Source organism: Triturus cristatus, chromosome 9, assembly GCF_964204655.1.
Source record: "Triturus cristatus chromosome 9, aTriCri1.1, whole genome shotgun sequence".
NCBI lineage: Eukaryota > Metazoa > Chordata > Amphibia > Caudata > Salamandridae > Triturus > Triturus cristatus.
In genome coordinates this window covers 107,604,611-107,621,638 of record NC_140592.1, presented here as the reverse complement: position 1 = coordinate 107,621,638, position 17,028 = coordinate 107,604,611, and the positions used below count along the sequence as shown (strand labels likewise).

General features: G+C 52.9%; 1 protein-coding gene across 5 annotated transcripts in view; it reads left to right on the top strand.

The window, feature by feature from the left end:
- Positions 1–17,028, top strand: part of ITPR1 (inositol 1,4,5-trisphosphate receptor type 1) — a 1,957,366-nt gene that overhangs the window by 869,210 nt on the left and 1,071,128 nt on the right. For all 5 annotated transcript variants that reach the window (XM_085624511.1, XM_085624509.1, XM_085624508.1 and 2 more), the window contains one exon: positions 14,702–14,953. In XM_085624511.1, the coding sequence (XP_085480637.1) occupies positions 14,702–14,953 (252 nt within the window). The remainder of the gene's footprint in view (positions 1–14,701; positions 14,954–17,028) is intronic.

The window sequence follows — 17,028 nt, the reverse complement described above, 5'->3', positions numbered from 1 at the left end:
TGGCGGCTCCGGGTACGACGTCTGCTTTCCAGTCAGCGCCGCTTCTCCACCTCGGGCTCCAGGTCTCCAGGCTTCACGACGTTGGATTTCAAGAAGTTACCAGTAACCAGGTCAGGAACTTGCTGTTCTTTACTTTTAAGGCCTGTTCCTGCTGTCCAGGTCCTTAAGATGGTTTTCTCTTGCTTTCTCCCACACAGGGCTCCAGGCTGGGCTCAGTCAGTAGGGACTAGTATCAAGGGTGGGTTTATGGACCCCACTCCAGGCACAAGTTTCCACCCCTGCTGCCTCACTCCTTCCTCCTTCAGGTTTCTGCTCCTCTCCCTTCACCAGTCAGGTGCCAACTGCCAACTCCAACTGCCAACCCTGACTTAGCTTCCCAACATTCTAAACCGCCTCCAACTGTCACAGGGTTCCAGAATGTTGCAGAAGGTTCTAGTAGGTTCCAGTGATGTCACAGGTGACAATGGGTGGCCACCATTTTGTGCTCCAGGCCCTCAGACAGAAGTTCCAGGGGTAGATAAAATGGCTCCCTGAATCTGCATCAATACTAAAAAGTCTGGTGGTTCCCAAAAAGGAAAAAATACTAACAGGGCTTGAGGCAAAAGTGGGACAAAATAAATAATGATGAGGAGGGACCACCCAAAGGGCTGACGGGTCTAACACACACAGACCCCAACTCCACCCTCAGAAGCACCCTTGTCTACAGACCCCCCCCGAATCCCAACTCCAGTTCAGCGACTCAATCGCCGACTTCATCAGCACGCACACCCTGACCTCCACCGACTACATCCTCCTCAGAGACCTGAACTTTCACCTTGAGAACGACAGCAACTCCACCACCCTGATCGATAACCTCGCCAACCTTGGACTGAAGCAACTCTTCAACGCCTACCCACTCTGCCGGCCACACGCTCGACCCAGTCTTCTCCTCAAGCTCCCACGTTTCCTTCAGCCACACCACTGAACTCCCCTGGACCGACCACCGCTGCATCCACTTCACCTTCTAGAAACCCACCACCGCACCCAACAGATCCCCCGCCGCTGATGGAGCAAAATCACCGAAGACCAACTACACGCAAACCTTGCTCTCAGCCCACCCACCGAATTCTACAACATCGACGCTGCCCACAACCTCAGACGCTGGATCGACGACTGCGCCAACACGCTCGCCCCGCTGAAGAAACTCTCCTACAGAGACACCAGCAAGAGGGACAGCTGGTTCACCCCAGAACTCCTAGCCTCTAAGCGAGCCTGCCGGAAACTAAAGAAGAAATGGCACAGTGAGCATACTCCGGACAGCCACGCAGCCCACAAGGACGCCACCCGCAACCACCATCACCTCATCAGGACTGCTAAGAGGACCTCCTTTAAAGACCGCCTCGACAACAACGCACACAATAGCAAGGAGCTCTTCAACATCGTGAAGGAACTTTCCAACCCCAGCTCCAATACCGACATCCCGCCGTCGCAAACCCTGTGACTCCCTCGCCGCTTTTTTCCACTGCAAGATAGCAGACATCCATGACCGCTTCAACACCCAGACAGCCCCAACAGACATCAACACAACAGACTCTCCGCACACAATCAACCACGACCCCCTGCTAGCATAGGCCAACATGAGCCTTGACACCAAGACCATGAGCACAATCCACTCCGGCTCCCCGTCACACCTTTTCCTGCACCACTTCTTCAACAAAGTCCGCAGCTCCATCGCACCCCATCTGCGCAACGTCGTCAATCTCTCCCTCAAGACTGCGACCTTCCCAGAGAGCTGGAAACCCGCTGAGATCAACGCCCTACTCAAAAAAAAACAAGGCGGACCCAAGAGATCTCAAGAACTTCCGGCCCATCTCCCTGCTTCCGTTCCCAGCCAAGGTAATTGAAGATAGTCAACAGACAGCTAACCCGATACCTTGAAGAAAACAGAATCCTGGACCCTTCCCAGTCAGGGTTCCGCAGCAACCACAGCTCTGAGACTGCCCTCATCGCTGCCACCGACTACATCAGGACCCTGCTGGACAATAGTGAGACCGCAGCCCTCACCCTCCTGGACCTCTCCGCCGCCTTCGACAGTCTGCCACTGCCCACCACGCACACGCCTCCACTCCATAGGGATCCGAGACAAGGCTCTGGAATTGACCATCTCCTTTTGCTCTGGCAGAACCTAGAGCGTCCGCCTCCCCCTTTCCGATCTGAAGACTCCGAGATTATCTGTGGCGTACCCCAGGGCTCTTCCCTTAGCCCGACACTGTTCAACATCTATATGGCCCCGCTCACACTTGTCGCCCGACAGCACGACCTCAACATAATCTCCTATGCCGATGACACCCAACTGATCCACTCCCTCACCAAGGACCCCATCACCACCAAATCCAACCTTCACGAAGGAATGAAGGCCGTCGCCGACTGGATGACGATCAGCCGACTGAAGCTGAACACGGACAAGATGGATGTCCTCATACTTGGCTCCAAACCTCCAGCCTGGGACGACTCTTTGTGTCCGGCACTGGGGGCAGCCCCGACAACCACCGACCACACACGCAACCTGGGAATCCTCCTCAACTCAACGCTCTCAATGACCAAGCAAATCTCCCCGTCAACAAGAGGATATCCTTCAAGCTCCTCATCCAAGCACACAAGGCACTCCAAGACCGGTCCATCCTACCTCAACAGGCTACTTTCCTTCTACATCCCCAACCGCCAGCTCCACTCCGCCGACCTCACACTCTCCTCCGACCCTCGCATCCGGAGAACAACCACCGGCGGAAGATCCTTCTCCCACCTCACCGCCAAGACCTGGAACACCCTCCCACTGAGCCTACGACAGACCCAAGACCTGCTGACCTTCAGGAGGCTACTCAAGACCTGGCTGTTTGACCAGTAGCGACCCCCGGTCCCCACCTCCCAGCGCCTTGAGACCCTCGCGGGTATGTAGTGCGCTCTACAAATGATTGATTGGGAGCGTTTCGCGCCCTCCACAGTCTGTTTCGCTTCGTCACCATCATGCCCAGATTTGTCCAGTGGTATTAAAGTCTGTAGCCTTCCAAATGTTCAATAAGCAGCGTTTGGGTTCAGGTGGTACAGAGGCGACGCTGAGTCGAGTTATTAATGACATAACCTCCGCCCAGTACGTCCCTATCGCAGGGCATTCCCGCATTGTGTGAAAAAACGTCCCTATTGCTCCACACTGTCTGAGCCAATGTGGACTATCAGTCTTGCCTATCCTGCATAGTGTCGGGCTTGTATAGTATATCCTATGGAGTACCTTCAATTGCACTAGCTAGGGTTTTGGTGGGATGGCCACCTCCCTGGGAGATGCCAATTCCTCCTGCCAGTCCATCTCATCCAAATCGCCTACATCTGTTTGCCATTTTTCCCCAGATAGGTTGTGTGGGATCAGGATGGTTGTTTATTATCTTCTGGTAAGTAAGGTGTGTGGCTTTTTTGGTCATATAATCGGTGAGTAGCCTATCCTCCAGAGGGGAGGCTTCAGGGAGGTTGGTGCCTGGGGGGGGGGGGGGGGGGGAGAGAGAGAGAGTCTCCTCCAGGGCGTGTTTAATTTGAAGATAGCGCAAGTGTTCTGTAAGTGCCATTGTGTACTGCTCTTGGAGGTGAGTGAATGAGAGTCCCTTTCCCTTGCGCCAAAGATCGCCAATTGTGGATATTCCTATAGCATCCCAGTGGTTGAAACCTTTGGAGTTGCACTACATGCCAGAGTTGGATCGTGTTTGGTAGGGGGCAGTAGGGTCAGTTTATGGTTAGTGTTGTATAGTGCACGGTTAAGCTTTTCTGGGCCCAGGAGCAACCTGTCTAGGTGGAAGGCCGGGTCTGCCTGTGGGGCATAAGTCCATTGGTTTGACTGCCAGTTGCGACACCCAATAGTACATTTGGACAATCGGGAGCGCAATGCCTCAGTCATACCATGTCCTGATTAATTTGGCAATCGCTATTCTGGCTGGCTTACCATCCCACAGGAGTTTGGTAACCTCTGTTTCGATGGAACGAAAATAGGATGGGGGGGACTAGAAATGGGGTGTTATGTAACGCATAAAGGAACCGAGGGAGCGCCATAATTTTAAGGAGCGCTGCCCTTCCTAGCAGTGTGAGTGGTAAGGTTTGCCAGTGTTTGGTATCTTTTCGCAATCTTTTTAGGGTCCTAGGCAGTTAAGGGTCATAAAGTCCTCTGGGTCTAAAGTGATATGGATTCCTAAATATTTGAAATGGTCCAACTATTGTCACTTCGCGTCCCTTAGGCAGTTTCGGTGGAGCGCCTACCAGTACATACAGTATCGATTTGGTTCAGTTAATCTTGTAACCGGAGAAATTCCCATAGGAGTTACAAATGTCTAAGATTCCGTGCAGTGAGCGCGCAGGAGATGCCATGTATGGAGGATGTCGTCCGCATATAGGGAAATGCGGTCCTCTACGTCTTCAATCCAACGCAGTCCCCGGATGACAGGATCTTGTCTGATCCACGCGGCTAGCGGTTCTAGGACGAGTGCGAATAGGAGCGGGGACAGCGGGCAGCCCTGTCTGGTGCCACGTCCCAGAGGGAATTCTTTTGATATGCGGCCGTTCGCCACCACATGTGCGAGACGGTTTGTGTATAATAATTTCACCCATGAGCAGAACTTGGGCCCAAAGCCCAGTCGGTCCAGAACTGCAAACAGAAAGGGCCATTTGACTGTCAAATGCCATACGGTCATCCAGGGATAAAATAGCTGTCTGCTCTTGTATTGTCTGCCCCCGAGCACGCTGTGCAATCTACGCAGGTTGAGTGCGGTGTTTCTGCCCGGCATAAACCCGGACTGATCTGGGTGGATCAGCTTGGCTAAGTGGGGAGTCAGTCTATTGGCCAGCATCTTGGCGAGGATCTTCGCTTCGGCATAAGCAGAGAAATGGGCCAGTAGGAGGTGCATTCCTGGGTAGGTTTTCCTGGCTTGTGTATGACTACCACTGTGGCCATTCTTTTGTCCTTAGGAAGTTCTCCCACATCTAGGCTTGTGTTATACATGTTCAATAGGTGGGAGGCAAGTGCTGTCGCGTTTTGCTTAGAGTTCTATCGGAATACCATTCGGTCCCAGGGCCTTCCCAGACTATGTTCCCTATTGCTGTTGTTACCTCATCGGTAGTAAAGTCCAAGTCCAATACCGACATATCGTCGTCTGTGAGACTTGGGAGACATATGTCGCAGAGAAATGCAGCTGCATCTTCCTGCTGGATTTTGGTTGAGTGGGTGAAGATATCGGTGTAGTGAGTTGCCAGGGCGTCTACTATTGCTTGGGGGTCTGTGATCATTCCTCCCTGAGGGTCCTGAAGTTCCGCAATCCAGCGACTTGCTCGTTCTTGTTTATCGAGCCACGCTAGAAACTTGCTCGCCTTGTCTCCCGTCTCATAAATTGTGTGGAGCTTGGTAGTCAGTCTAGTTTTGGCATCGTGCCATAAGTACTCCTTGTATTCCAGTTTTTTTAGATTGTGTCGGCGCGTGTTGGAGTCTGAGGGATCCCAGGAGTGTAAGTCCTGTTCAAGTGTTGATACCTGTATGGCCTTTTCTCTCTTGTGGTTTGTAATGAGGGTAATAGCCTGTCCCCTAAGGACAGTTTTGGATGCTTCCCATAGGGAAAGGGGAGAGGTGACTGAGGATTCATTTTCAGTAAAATAGTGCTTTGTGGTAGTGGCGAGACCTTTCCTGATCTTTGGGTTTTTAAAAGAGCCTGAATATATAGGGACGAGACGCCGCTGGGTAAAAGTGTTGCGCGTGTAGTTGACCGGTATTGGTGAATAATGTGATATCCCTCGTGGGAAACGGGTCATACCCGTAAAGTTCCCTACAATATCCGCCAATGTCAGTATAAAATCAATCCTGGAGAGACTATTGTGTACACCAGAGTGGTATGTATATTGCTGTGTGTGTGCGGGTATTGTGAGCGCTACACGTGGAGTGTGGGGGGGGTAAGTAAACAGTCACAATGTTCAAAGCACGTCCCTCCCATTGACATGACATGGCCGCGAAACGCTGTTCACGCTCAGCGCCGTTCACGGTCCCGGTCCAGGAGGAGGTCGAAGGACCGGTCGCGGAGCCGCAGGCACCATCACCGCTCGTTGGGTTCCAAGTCTTCGGGTAAGTCGAAGCATGGTAAGAAGTCCAAGAGACGACATTGCTCTTAGGACTCCCCTCGCCGGTCGCGCGACTTGGTCGAGGGTCCGGGTGTTACCACCCCCGCGGCTCCGCTGGTTCGCGTCCGTCCCTATACCCACCGGTCCCTGGGACTGACGCGACTCCGGCGGAGATCAGTGCCTTCCTCTCGGCCATGAAGGGCCTGGCTCTGCTGTCGATGCCTGCCGGCGTGCCTTCGGGCCCTGCGGGCTTGACTGGGGGGCCTAGCGAGCTGGCGGCTCCGGCCCTGGCGCTGTCGTCGACTTCGGTCCCGACACCGCAGGTCCCCGTGGGATCCAGGCCTGGATCTCAGTCGATGCTGGTCGACCTCACGACGCCGCCTCCACCGACACCGGTTCCACCCCCGGTGCCGTCTCCGGACGACTCCGTTCCCCAGTTCAGCCCCGGTCTGGGCCTGGCGCTGGTGCGGCACCATCCGGCGCCGAATCCGATGCCGATGGATGACCATTTCATCTTCTGTCCGGCTCCGGTTATTCCCCCTGTTTATCAGGAATCGGATGACGGGGGTGACTGGGAGGGGTCTGAGGACCCTTTGGCCCACCAGGGCCAGTTATCACAGGACTGGGCAGATGAGCTGGGGGATGCCAGTGGACTTGATACCTCCCCTGACACTGGCTTCATCTCTCCTCCGACCGTGGCTTCGGAGGAAGGTGCTACCTTTTCTATGGTGTTGTGTAAGGCGGCCGAGGCCCTCGGGCTGGAGCTCCCTACTGTGGCCGTGAGGACTAACCTCACTGAAGTGCTCCAACCGTCGGCAAGCTCCTCGGAGCCTCTGCTGCCGTTTAGCGAAGCACTGATGGACGTTCATAAGGGCACCTGGTCCAAGCCCTCCACAGCACCTCCTGTGGATCGGAACGTGGCCTGACGCCACCGCCCTGCTCAGGGCGACCCCGGTTTTCTGTCCCAACACCCCACCCCTGAGAGCCTGGTTATCCAGGCTTCTACTTCCCAGACCTCCTTCCCTTCCACTCCCCCGGATCGGGAATCCAAGAAACTGGAGCAGTTTGGCAAGAAGCTGTTCTCCTCCCTTAGTTTAGGGCTGCGGTATATTAACACCGCTTGTCTCTTGGACCGTTACTCCCACTCTGTGGGATACGGTGGAGGAGGTGCTGCCCCTGTGTCTGGAGGACGCCCGGACACGGCTCGCCCAGGCTCTTGCCGACGGACGGGACGCAGCGCGAAATGCCATTCGATGTGGTTTGGACACGACTGACTCGCTTGGTAGGGCAATGTCGTCCACGGTGGTGCTGCGTCACGCCTGATTGCGGTCCGCGTCTTTTTCCGGGGATGTGCAGAGCACCCTCATGGACATGCCCTTTGATGGCGATCGCCACTTTGGCACCAAAGCGGACAGTGCGCTGGAGCGCTTTAAGGACTCCAGGGCCACGGCCAAGTCCTTGGGTCTCTGCCCCGCGCCTGCAAACTTCTGCTTTTCGCCCCTTTCGTGGCCAAGGAAGTGGCGCCCCCTCACGTCTTCCTAGCCACAGGCCGCAGAACCATCCTCCATGCGGACGCGGATTCCACCGAGGCGTTACAGGGGGACAACGTGCCGGTTCATCCACATCCACCCCAGCAGCATCTGCCTGAAATCCTTCCTAGTCCGTGCTTACAGGCCCATTCCACGCTAGTGGGAGGCAGAGTTCGCCATCACCTGCTCCACTGGCGTTCCATCATTTCGGACAGGTGGGTGCTGCAAATCGTCCGAAGGGGCTACTTCCTCCCCTTCGAGACGACCCCTCCAGCCATGCCACCGCAGTGCCACCGCATGTCGGGGGATCACTTGAATCTTCTACGGGAGGAAGTTAAGGCCCTCTTGGCCAAAGGGGCCGTCGATTGCGTTCCTGGTCCAGAAGTAGGTCGTGGTTGCGATTCCCACTACTTTCTGGTTCCCAAGAAGGGCAAAGGGGGCCTACGCCCTATCTTGGACCTCAGGAGCGTCCACGCCTTCCTCCGGAAGGAGAGGTTCAAGATGCTCACCTTAGCTCAGGTTCTGGCTGCCCTGGACCTGGGAGACTGGATGGTGGCGTTGGACTTGCAGGACGCTTATTTTCACATCCCTGTCCTGCCGGCCCACCGGCGTTACCTGCGGTTCACGGTGGGTCAGGAGCATTTTCAGTTTACTGTGCTCCCCTTCGGCCTCACCAGTGCCCCTCGGGTGTTCACGAAAGTGATGGCGGTGGTCGCAGCTCATCTGCGCAGATCAGGGTTTCCAGTCTTCCCCTAGCTCGACGACTGGCTGTTGAATGCGGGCTCGCCTCAGCAAGTAGTCTCCCACCTCCAGACTATGGCCGACCTCCTGCATTTGCTGGGGTTCTCCATCAATGTGCTGAAGTCGCATCCGAGTCCCTCCCAGAAGCTCCTCTTCATCGGAGCAGTTCTGGACTCGGCGCAGTTCCGGGCTTATCCTACAGAACAGCGGGTCCGAGATATTCAGGCTCGGATTCCCATCTTTCAGCTTCTATCCCGGGTTTCGGTCAGGTTGGTGCTGCGGCTTCTGGGTCTGATGGCCTCCTGCATCCTGTTAGTGCATCACGTCAGGTGGCGAATGCGGGCTCTGCAGTGGGACCTGAAGTTTCAGTGGGCCCAGCATCTGGGCAACCTGTCCAACCAGGTCTTGATCTCGGAGGGCACTGCACAGCAGTTGCAGTGGTGGATCACGAACCGCGATTGGGTCAGCGGCAGATCCCTCTCCCTACCCCAACCGTAGCACGTAGTAGTGACGGATGCGTCCCTCCTGTGATGTGGGGGCCACATGGGGTAGGCGGAGATCAGAGGACTCTGGTCTCCGGCGGAGTCTCGGCTCCATATCAACCTTTTTGAGCTAAGAGCGATCAGACTTGCATTGAAGGCATTCCTTCCCGTTGTCCGGGGAAGTGTGGTGCAGGTGTTCACAGACAACACCACTGCCATGTGGTATTGATAAAACAGGGCGGGGTGGGGTCGTGGACCCTTTGTCGGCTCTGCGCCTCTGGACATGGCTGGAACATCAGGGCATCACCCTGGTGGTTCAACAACTGGCGGGCTCTCTGAACGCCAGAGCAGACTAACTCAGCCGCTGGTGCATGATGGATCACAAATGGCATCTAAACTCTGATGTGGCGCAAGGCCTCTTTCGGCAGTGTGGAGATCCTTGGTTAGATCCATACACCACCGAAGAGAACGCGCAATGTCAGCAGTTCTGCGCGTTGGAGTTTCCAAGGCGGCACTCGCTCGGACGCCTTTCGTCGCGAGTGGAGTTGCGGTCTGTTGTACGCCTTTCCGCCTATACCACTTCTGCCCAGAGTGCTGAAGATCAGGCGCGACCAGGCCCAAGTCATCTTGGTGGCTCCGGATTGGGCACGAAGGTACTGGTATCCCGAGCTACTCAGTCTGTCAATCGACCCCCCGATATGATTGCCTCTTCAGGTGGACCTTCTGTCGCAGCAGCAGGGGACGGTCCTCCACCTGAACCTGTCCAGTCTCCACCTCCATGCATGGAGATTGAGCGGCAACAGTTGATGCCATTTGACTTGCCTCCTGAAGTCTGCGATGTGATTCTGGCAGCCAGGTGTCCCTCTACAAAATCGATATACGCCTGCAGGTGGAGCAAATTTGTGGCATGGTGCACAGCAAAGGCTGTGGATCCCCTTTCCACCCTCTTTCTGAGGTTCTCCTCTTTATTCTTTCCATGGCCCAGCAGGGCTCTGCTCTGGGCACTCTTAAAGGTTATCTTTCAGCTATTTCTGCTTTCTTACGGCTTCCTGATCAGCGTTCTCTTTTCAAATCCCCTGTTTCTCGCTTCTTCAAAGGCATTACTCGCACGTTTCCTCCTGTCCTTTTCGTATTGCCTCAGTGGGATTTGAACCTGGTCTTGACATATCTGATGTGCGCACCCTTTGAGCCTCTTCATAATTGTCCCCTTAGTCTTCTGACTCTTAAGACTGCTTTCCTGGTAGCCATCACCTCGGCTAGATGGGTGAGTGAGCTCCAGGCAATATCTTCTAAACCTCCTTTTCTTTCTGTCCATCCGGACAAGGTTGTCCTCCGGACTCGCCCTTCCTTACTTCCGAAAGTGGTGACTGCCTTTCACATCAAGCAGTCTGTTACGTTGCCCACCTTCTTTCTGCCTCCGCATCCTTTTAAGGAGGAAGAGAGGCTCCACCATCTGGACCCAAAACGGGCGCTGTCCTTTTATTTTGACTGCACCAGTTCCGGGTGGACGACCAAATCTTTGTTGGCTACGTGGGTGCTAAGAAGGGGCGGGCGGTACACAAGCGAACCATCTCGCGGTGGGTCATATTGTGTATAAAAGCTTGTTACTCCTTGGCTAAAAAGGATCCTCCTGTAGGGCTGACGGCCCATTTCACCCGGGCCATAGCGGCGACTACTGCCCTGGGCCGAGGAGTCCCCTTGCAGGACATCTGTCAGGCAGCAACGTGGGCCTCGCTGCACAAGTTTGCCAAGCATTATTGCCTGGACAGCCAAGTCCGGAGAGACTGCTTCTTTGGCCGTTCTGTTCTCCAGGACTTTCTTGTGTGATCTTGGTTCGCAGACCCACCGCCGCGGTTGGCATTGCTGGGGTATCTATTCTAAGGTGAGGAATCTAACTAACGTGTTTCTTTCAGATGAACAAGTTACTTACCTTCGGTAACGATGTATCTGTAAGAAACATTAGTTAGTTAGATTCCTCACCGACCCACCCATCCTCCCCGTTCTGCGAACAGACATCTAGGGGGTAAGGTTGTCATTTTCAGGGCCCTAGACTTTTTGGCACCAGTGTCTGCGTTCCTGGCGTGGAAAGCTTTGTACAAGAACCTACATCAGCGCGTGAGGGCGGCGTCTAAGTGCTCCGGCGACGTCATTCCGGCGCACGATGCCTACGACGGACGCGGAGCCGCAGACCACGCCTAGCAATGCGCAAGGGGTATTACTGCCGAAAAATCTTTACGCATCCAGCCCGACGCCTGGGGATTTTCTAAGGTGAGGAATCTAACTAACGTTTCTTACGGATACATCGTTACCGAAGGTAAGTAACTTGTTCATTAGGGTGGGTGATCCTACGTGACACACGGGTCTGTAAGTGAAGAGTACATGTGTTGACTACTAAGCATCAGTCGGGTACAAATGTAATAAGGGTGCACCATAACCCTTAACTTTGAACAAAGAAACAAATTTTACAACGAAACATTCGTCCCACCCCCCCCCCTCCCTGCATGACGGTGTGAGAACTTCCTGCCTCCCTAACTTTGCAGAGTGCCTAGAACCCATTTCTCAGTAACTTCGTGGGGTGGGGGGGGGGGGTGAGACCACCCTGGTACCTCGCCAAATTTACCCCAATGTTATATACGTTATCTGAGCTGTTGTCCAGGAATCCTCGCAGACGAGCATCAGTCTCATAATGTATGTCATAGAGGGTCCACTCGAGGGTGTCTCTAGGCGACGCTGTAGAGCCCCTGTCTACACACAAGCAGCCCTGCGGTTGCAGTGTTCCATGGTTCGTAGTGCACGGTTGTCCTGAGTCACTGGGACATGTCATGGTTGCAAGATGTGTGGACTGGTCTTTGATTGAGAGGGTGATCCTCTGGAGGGAGGTTACTTTCCTTTGGTCATTGTTCGTCGTCTGGCGTCTCGGTCAATAAGGTTGCGTCCCTTCGTTCCGCTGTGGATGTGCGTCCTGGTTGTTGCTTACGATCGCAGCTCATCCCGCTGGAGTGTGTGGCTCGTTGCCAGCCCTCGAGCCAGTCGTGCATCCTCTGGGGTTGTGAAGAACCATGTTTTCCTGTTTGCTATGACTCAATTTAGAGGGGAACATCATGGAGTATTTGATCTCACAGGCTCGAAGTTCTTTCTTCACTGCCAAAAAATTACATCTGTCTGGCGACTGTGGCCGTATAATCTGGAAAGAAGGAAATAGTACTGGGTTCATACTTGACAGGAGTGGCTGCTCTGGCCTCCTGCAGGATAAGCTCTCGATCTCGGAAGTTAAAGATGTGGGCTAGTATGGGCCTGGGAGGTGCTCCCAGCTTGGGCCTGCCGTCAGGAACACGATGAGCCCTCTCGACTGAAAAATAGTCTGAGGCTGGAGGTGGTTCTGAATTAAGTCCTCTACAAATAGGTCCATGGCTGGCGCCCCCGTTCCCTCCGGCACTCCTACGATTCGTATGTTGTTGCGCCGTGAGCGGCCTTTGTAATAGTCTAGCTTCGCCACCATAAATTTGTGCGGACTCCAGGCGTTGCATTTGTCGCTTGAGGGTTGCAGTGTCTTCACCAAGAGCGACCATCGTTGTTTCGACCTCTTTTACCCTCGTGTTCAGTTTTCGGAAATTGTCCCTGATTAACGTGAGCTCAGTGGCTACTGTGTCGATCTTGGACTCAAAGGATGTATGTATCTACGTCCGTGAAGCCATTATGTCTTGGAGCGAGATTTCCTTATCAGCGGCATCGGTGTTCTCCCCGCCAGGAGTTGCTGCCTGGTCCGGTAGCTCCTGGTGTCTTGCTGTAGACCTAATTGTCTAGCTTAGGTTGGGGCACGAGACGCTGGCCCTGTCCGCCCATGATCACAGGGGCCTGCAGCTGGTGTGTGCCGGTGACAACCGAGGCAGCAGTACTCACTGCTGCCTGCCTGTGCATGAGGTATACGCACGCGGCCTTTCGGGTTTCCAGCCTCCGGGGCTGCACACCACGTGATGGCTCACCAAGACTGGATTCAAATGATCTGTAGTCGCAGGTGCCCCACCGATCCAGTCAGTCCATGTCGTCACACGGTGTCCTCTGGGCAGGGGCAGAGACCTGGAAGGTGTTTACACTGGGGGCTGTGGCGGTGATGTCTTCCCAGCCCCTGCCCCCTTATAAAGAGTGTTCTATTTCCTTGGGGTCGCTCACCGCCCGTAGGTCTGGTGCATTGGGCTGAACTGTACTGCAATGCTGGAGGGGCCGCTGTATAATTCCACGGGCGTGGTCCTCTGAGCTCCCGTTCACCACTGGGGAGGACGTTGTTTTTTGTCCTAGGCGCAATCCTCCGAGCGCTAAAGGATCAGTGCGAGCAGGACTGCAGACCGCCGGCGGGATGGCAGACTCAGGGAGGCCAAGACATGAAGGGGCGAGGCGGCTCTGATCTCAACGCGGTGCGGGGCAGTGCCAATTCGCCCTGTGTAGCCTCGGCAACCGCCGAGTCTCGCCCGCTGGCTGGTTAATGCGCGCCTCTTTTGAACAGTGTCCCCTGGCACCAGAGAGGCCACAGCCCGAAGGAAGGGCTCAGAGGGTCCGTGGGCGCGGAATTCATCAGATCAAGCCTGCAGGATGTTGACAGTCCTCAGTGCAGCGGCTCCACTTTCACGAGTCTAGGCGCAGAGAGATTCCGGTGCTTGCTCGCCGGGCCACGATCACTCGAGACCATGGCTACAGCATGGCAGGTAGGCCTCGGTTTTGTAGCACGATTTCTCAGTGCATCTGCAGCCGCTGTGCATCCCAGCCGGGTCGAGGGGTGCCGGTCTTCCTCAGAGCATGGGACGGCAAAGTAACGTGATTAGGGCACAGATAATTGAGGCGGATGGTCGGTTAATCTGGCTGCGGTCCAGAGCTCCTCTAGGCTGCCGCCATGTTAGTCGACTGCAGGCCACGCCCCCCCTTATTCCTGCCATCTTGACCTACTGCAACTCAGGCGGGCAACTAGAGCCAAATTTCGGGGGGGGCTGAAAAAGATTACGGGGGGGGCTGAAAAAGATTTCGGGGGGGCTAAGTCTTTGAGCCATAGGCAGAGTGGCTGTAAGAAGGAGTGAAACCACAACAAAAGCCTCATTAACGAGTAAATGGTCTTTTAAAGACCCGTGAAGTACTCTGGTGCGGCTGCAATTAGACGGACGCCAGCCCGCGAGGCTGTCTCAGCCGGGCTGAGACACATGACGGGGGGGGCTGAAGCCCGGTGAGCCCAATGGGTGTTGCGCGCCTGCTGCAACTATCTGCTTTTGACTATCGTGGTCTTTATCTGGAGTGTTACTCTAGTTGGAGATGTATTGGAAATCTTTTATCTGAGATTCACATTTTTTGGGTTCTATGGTGTATGTATTCAATGTAATTTTATGATATACCTAGACAAATGGAATAAATAAATACTTGACTTTACTCTACTTTGAAGACTGTTTCTCATTGCAAATGCTCCTCCACACTGTCCTTAAACTTCAGGTCTCCTTAATTAAGCCTATATTCAGTCGTCTTTCCAGGCAATCTAGTACCTAGGACTTATGCATCCATTTTATTGAAAGTGGTGTCTGTTCCATGTGGGTCACGCCATTCTTTCCTGGACCTAATACATTTAAAGAATAGGAGAGCACAGACCAGTTTAACCCATGGAATGCTCTTGGCTTATCCTTTGATAGGACTAAGGAGTACCCTGTAAACCAGAAGGATATGTTTTTGTTATTGGATGGAGGTTACTGTGCCTCTAGCCTTGTTTGTTTGTGTTTTTTCTGGGTTTATTTTCTTCTGGTGTTTCAGTAAGCCTATAATATCCAGGTTTGTTCCCTCTCACTTTGGTCTTGTTTCCAGATATCAGCTGAATCTCTTTGCGAGAATGTGCCTCGACCGCCAGTATCTAGCCATCAACGAAATATCTGGACAACTGGATGTGGACCTAATCCTTCGCTGCATGTCTGATGAAAACCTTCCCTTCGATCTTAGAGCCTCCTTCTGCCGTCTGATGCTTCATATGCATGTGGACCGTGACCCTCAAGAGCAAGTTACTCCTGTGAAGTATGCTCGTCTGTGGTCTGAGATCCCGTCTGAGATTGCTATTGATGAGTAAGTAAATATTCACTGTTGTGCGCGTTGAACATCTGGTCTTGCACTTTCAGAACACTAGCACTGTGCGCACCTTCCTATGTAACTGAGGTGTGGCTGTCTGCCCACTGTAAATCTGTACCCAGTCTTTTATCTCATCACATTTTGGAGGTATTAAAATAAAATACCATGGTCAAACCATGGAGCCATCCAGGGGTTGTTTTGGTAAACTTGTATTTCAGCATTGTGCCAGTGATATTTCTACTGCTATTCTGTTTCACTTCAATGTCTGCACTAGCTTTCATAAACATTGCATTGGTTATATTTCTCAGGGAATATTGAGGTTTAATTGGATAACATTCAAAATCTATTTTAATAATAGTCATTGTCCTAAATGTTACTTAGAATTAAAAAGTGCAATGTTTATTGATCACAGATCAATACTAAGTCCTAGGAGACATTCATTCAACACTTGACACTGACGCAAAGGATGGAAGCAAGTGACTGATAGCTCTCGAGTAAAAGCACTAATAATTAGTGGTTTGTCAAGTATTTGATGTAATCTATGTATCTGTGTGTTATTTAATTCACTGTGCAGCTAACCGTGTACAGCAGTGTATTTTCCGATACAAGTCTGTCGCAATGCTATGAGCTACATTGTACATATGGAATTATTGCAGATTGTCATTTATGCTGTTTACAAGGCCTAAAGGAAATGTGTGCCTAAGTCCCTCACTTGCAGACATGTCGTGTGATCGGGTTTCTCATATTAGCAGTATGCACATGGCAGTGATCTTGAGTGGCAGAAGTTGTATTGGTAATTGCTCAGTGGCTTATGTAAGTTTTAATGGCGGAGGTAAGCAGCAGCAGTGCCTCCATGAGAGCAGAGGAACGTTGCATGTCCACAGGAGAAAGCCAGAAACATGAAAAATAAAATGGTACTAAAACTGATTTATCACCAAATGTTTTTCGTGCTTGCGGCAGCCAAGTCTGAGTGCGGGGCAGCAGTAGGTAGGAATGGTGCACACTTCAGTGTAAAGTGCGCATTGCACTTTGGTTGGCTGTCTTGCGACAGCCAGCCTAACATGCGCACTTTTAACACTCCAACCCAAGCTGCCTTAGAAAGCTGGGTAGAGAACAACCACAGACCTCCAGTGCTTCAAGGTGTATCGCTTCAGCGCTCTCCAGCCAATCCTGTTACATCTGGATTGGTAGCGGGGAATAGCTGGCTGGATCTCTGGCAGCCTGTGCTGCCAAGACAGAGAAGCACAGAGCATGAGCAAGTAGGTAAGCCAGTCTTTTTATTTTTAAAAAGTTAACTCCCTGACCGGCACCTAGAGAAACTTGCAGTGCCTTCGGTCTCGACTCGAGAGCTCCCCCCCCATGGCTCCCTATAAAGCTTTATCACTTGGTTTAACAATATAATTTCTAATATACAGACTGCCGTGTTCACAGTGTACAATCACTTCTTCAAACACCAAAATGTGAATGCTTACCACCAGTGGCAAACAAAACAGGTGGGGCGACTGGTAAATACATAACCCACTGACGGGCACTAATAAAAACCAGCAGTGCCCTTAGGCTCAAAACCAAAGCTCAATGATAGTCAGTTATAAAGAGTGATCTGGGCACTACAGAAATGCAGTTGGAGGAAGAGAACACAGGGTGGTGAGGAGTGTGGCGTGCAGGCAAAGTAATGTGGATTATCACGTGGGGTCCATAACCCTGGAATGGTACATGTAGATGAAGGGTTGCTTGTAAAGGAGGGCCTTCAGTTCCTTCCTGAAGAGCAGGAGCATGAAAGCTTGATGGATCTGTGTGTAGAGTGTAACATTTTAGGTGAAAAGCAAGAGAAGAATTTATCTTTTGCCTGAATTTTTAGTCCCTAGCCTGGTGCTGCATCAAGTCTTACTGAGCCTGCTGGAGATATTGAGTTTGTTTTCATATATGGGGTGCAGGCTTTTACAGCTTTGTTGGTACTACAGGAGAGCGACGGTCATGTGCGCTAGTAGGGAATGACCTAGTGGGTGTAGCTCCAGGTTATTCAATGGACCATTTGGCACTTGTTTGTCATGGACGCATCGCACATACTCTGT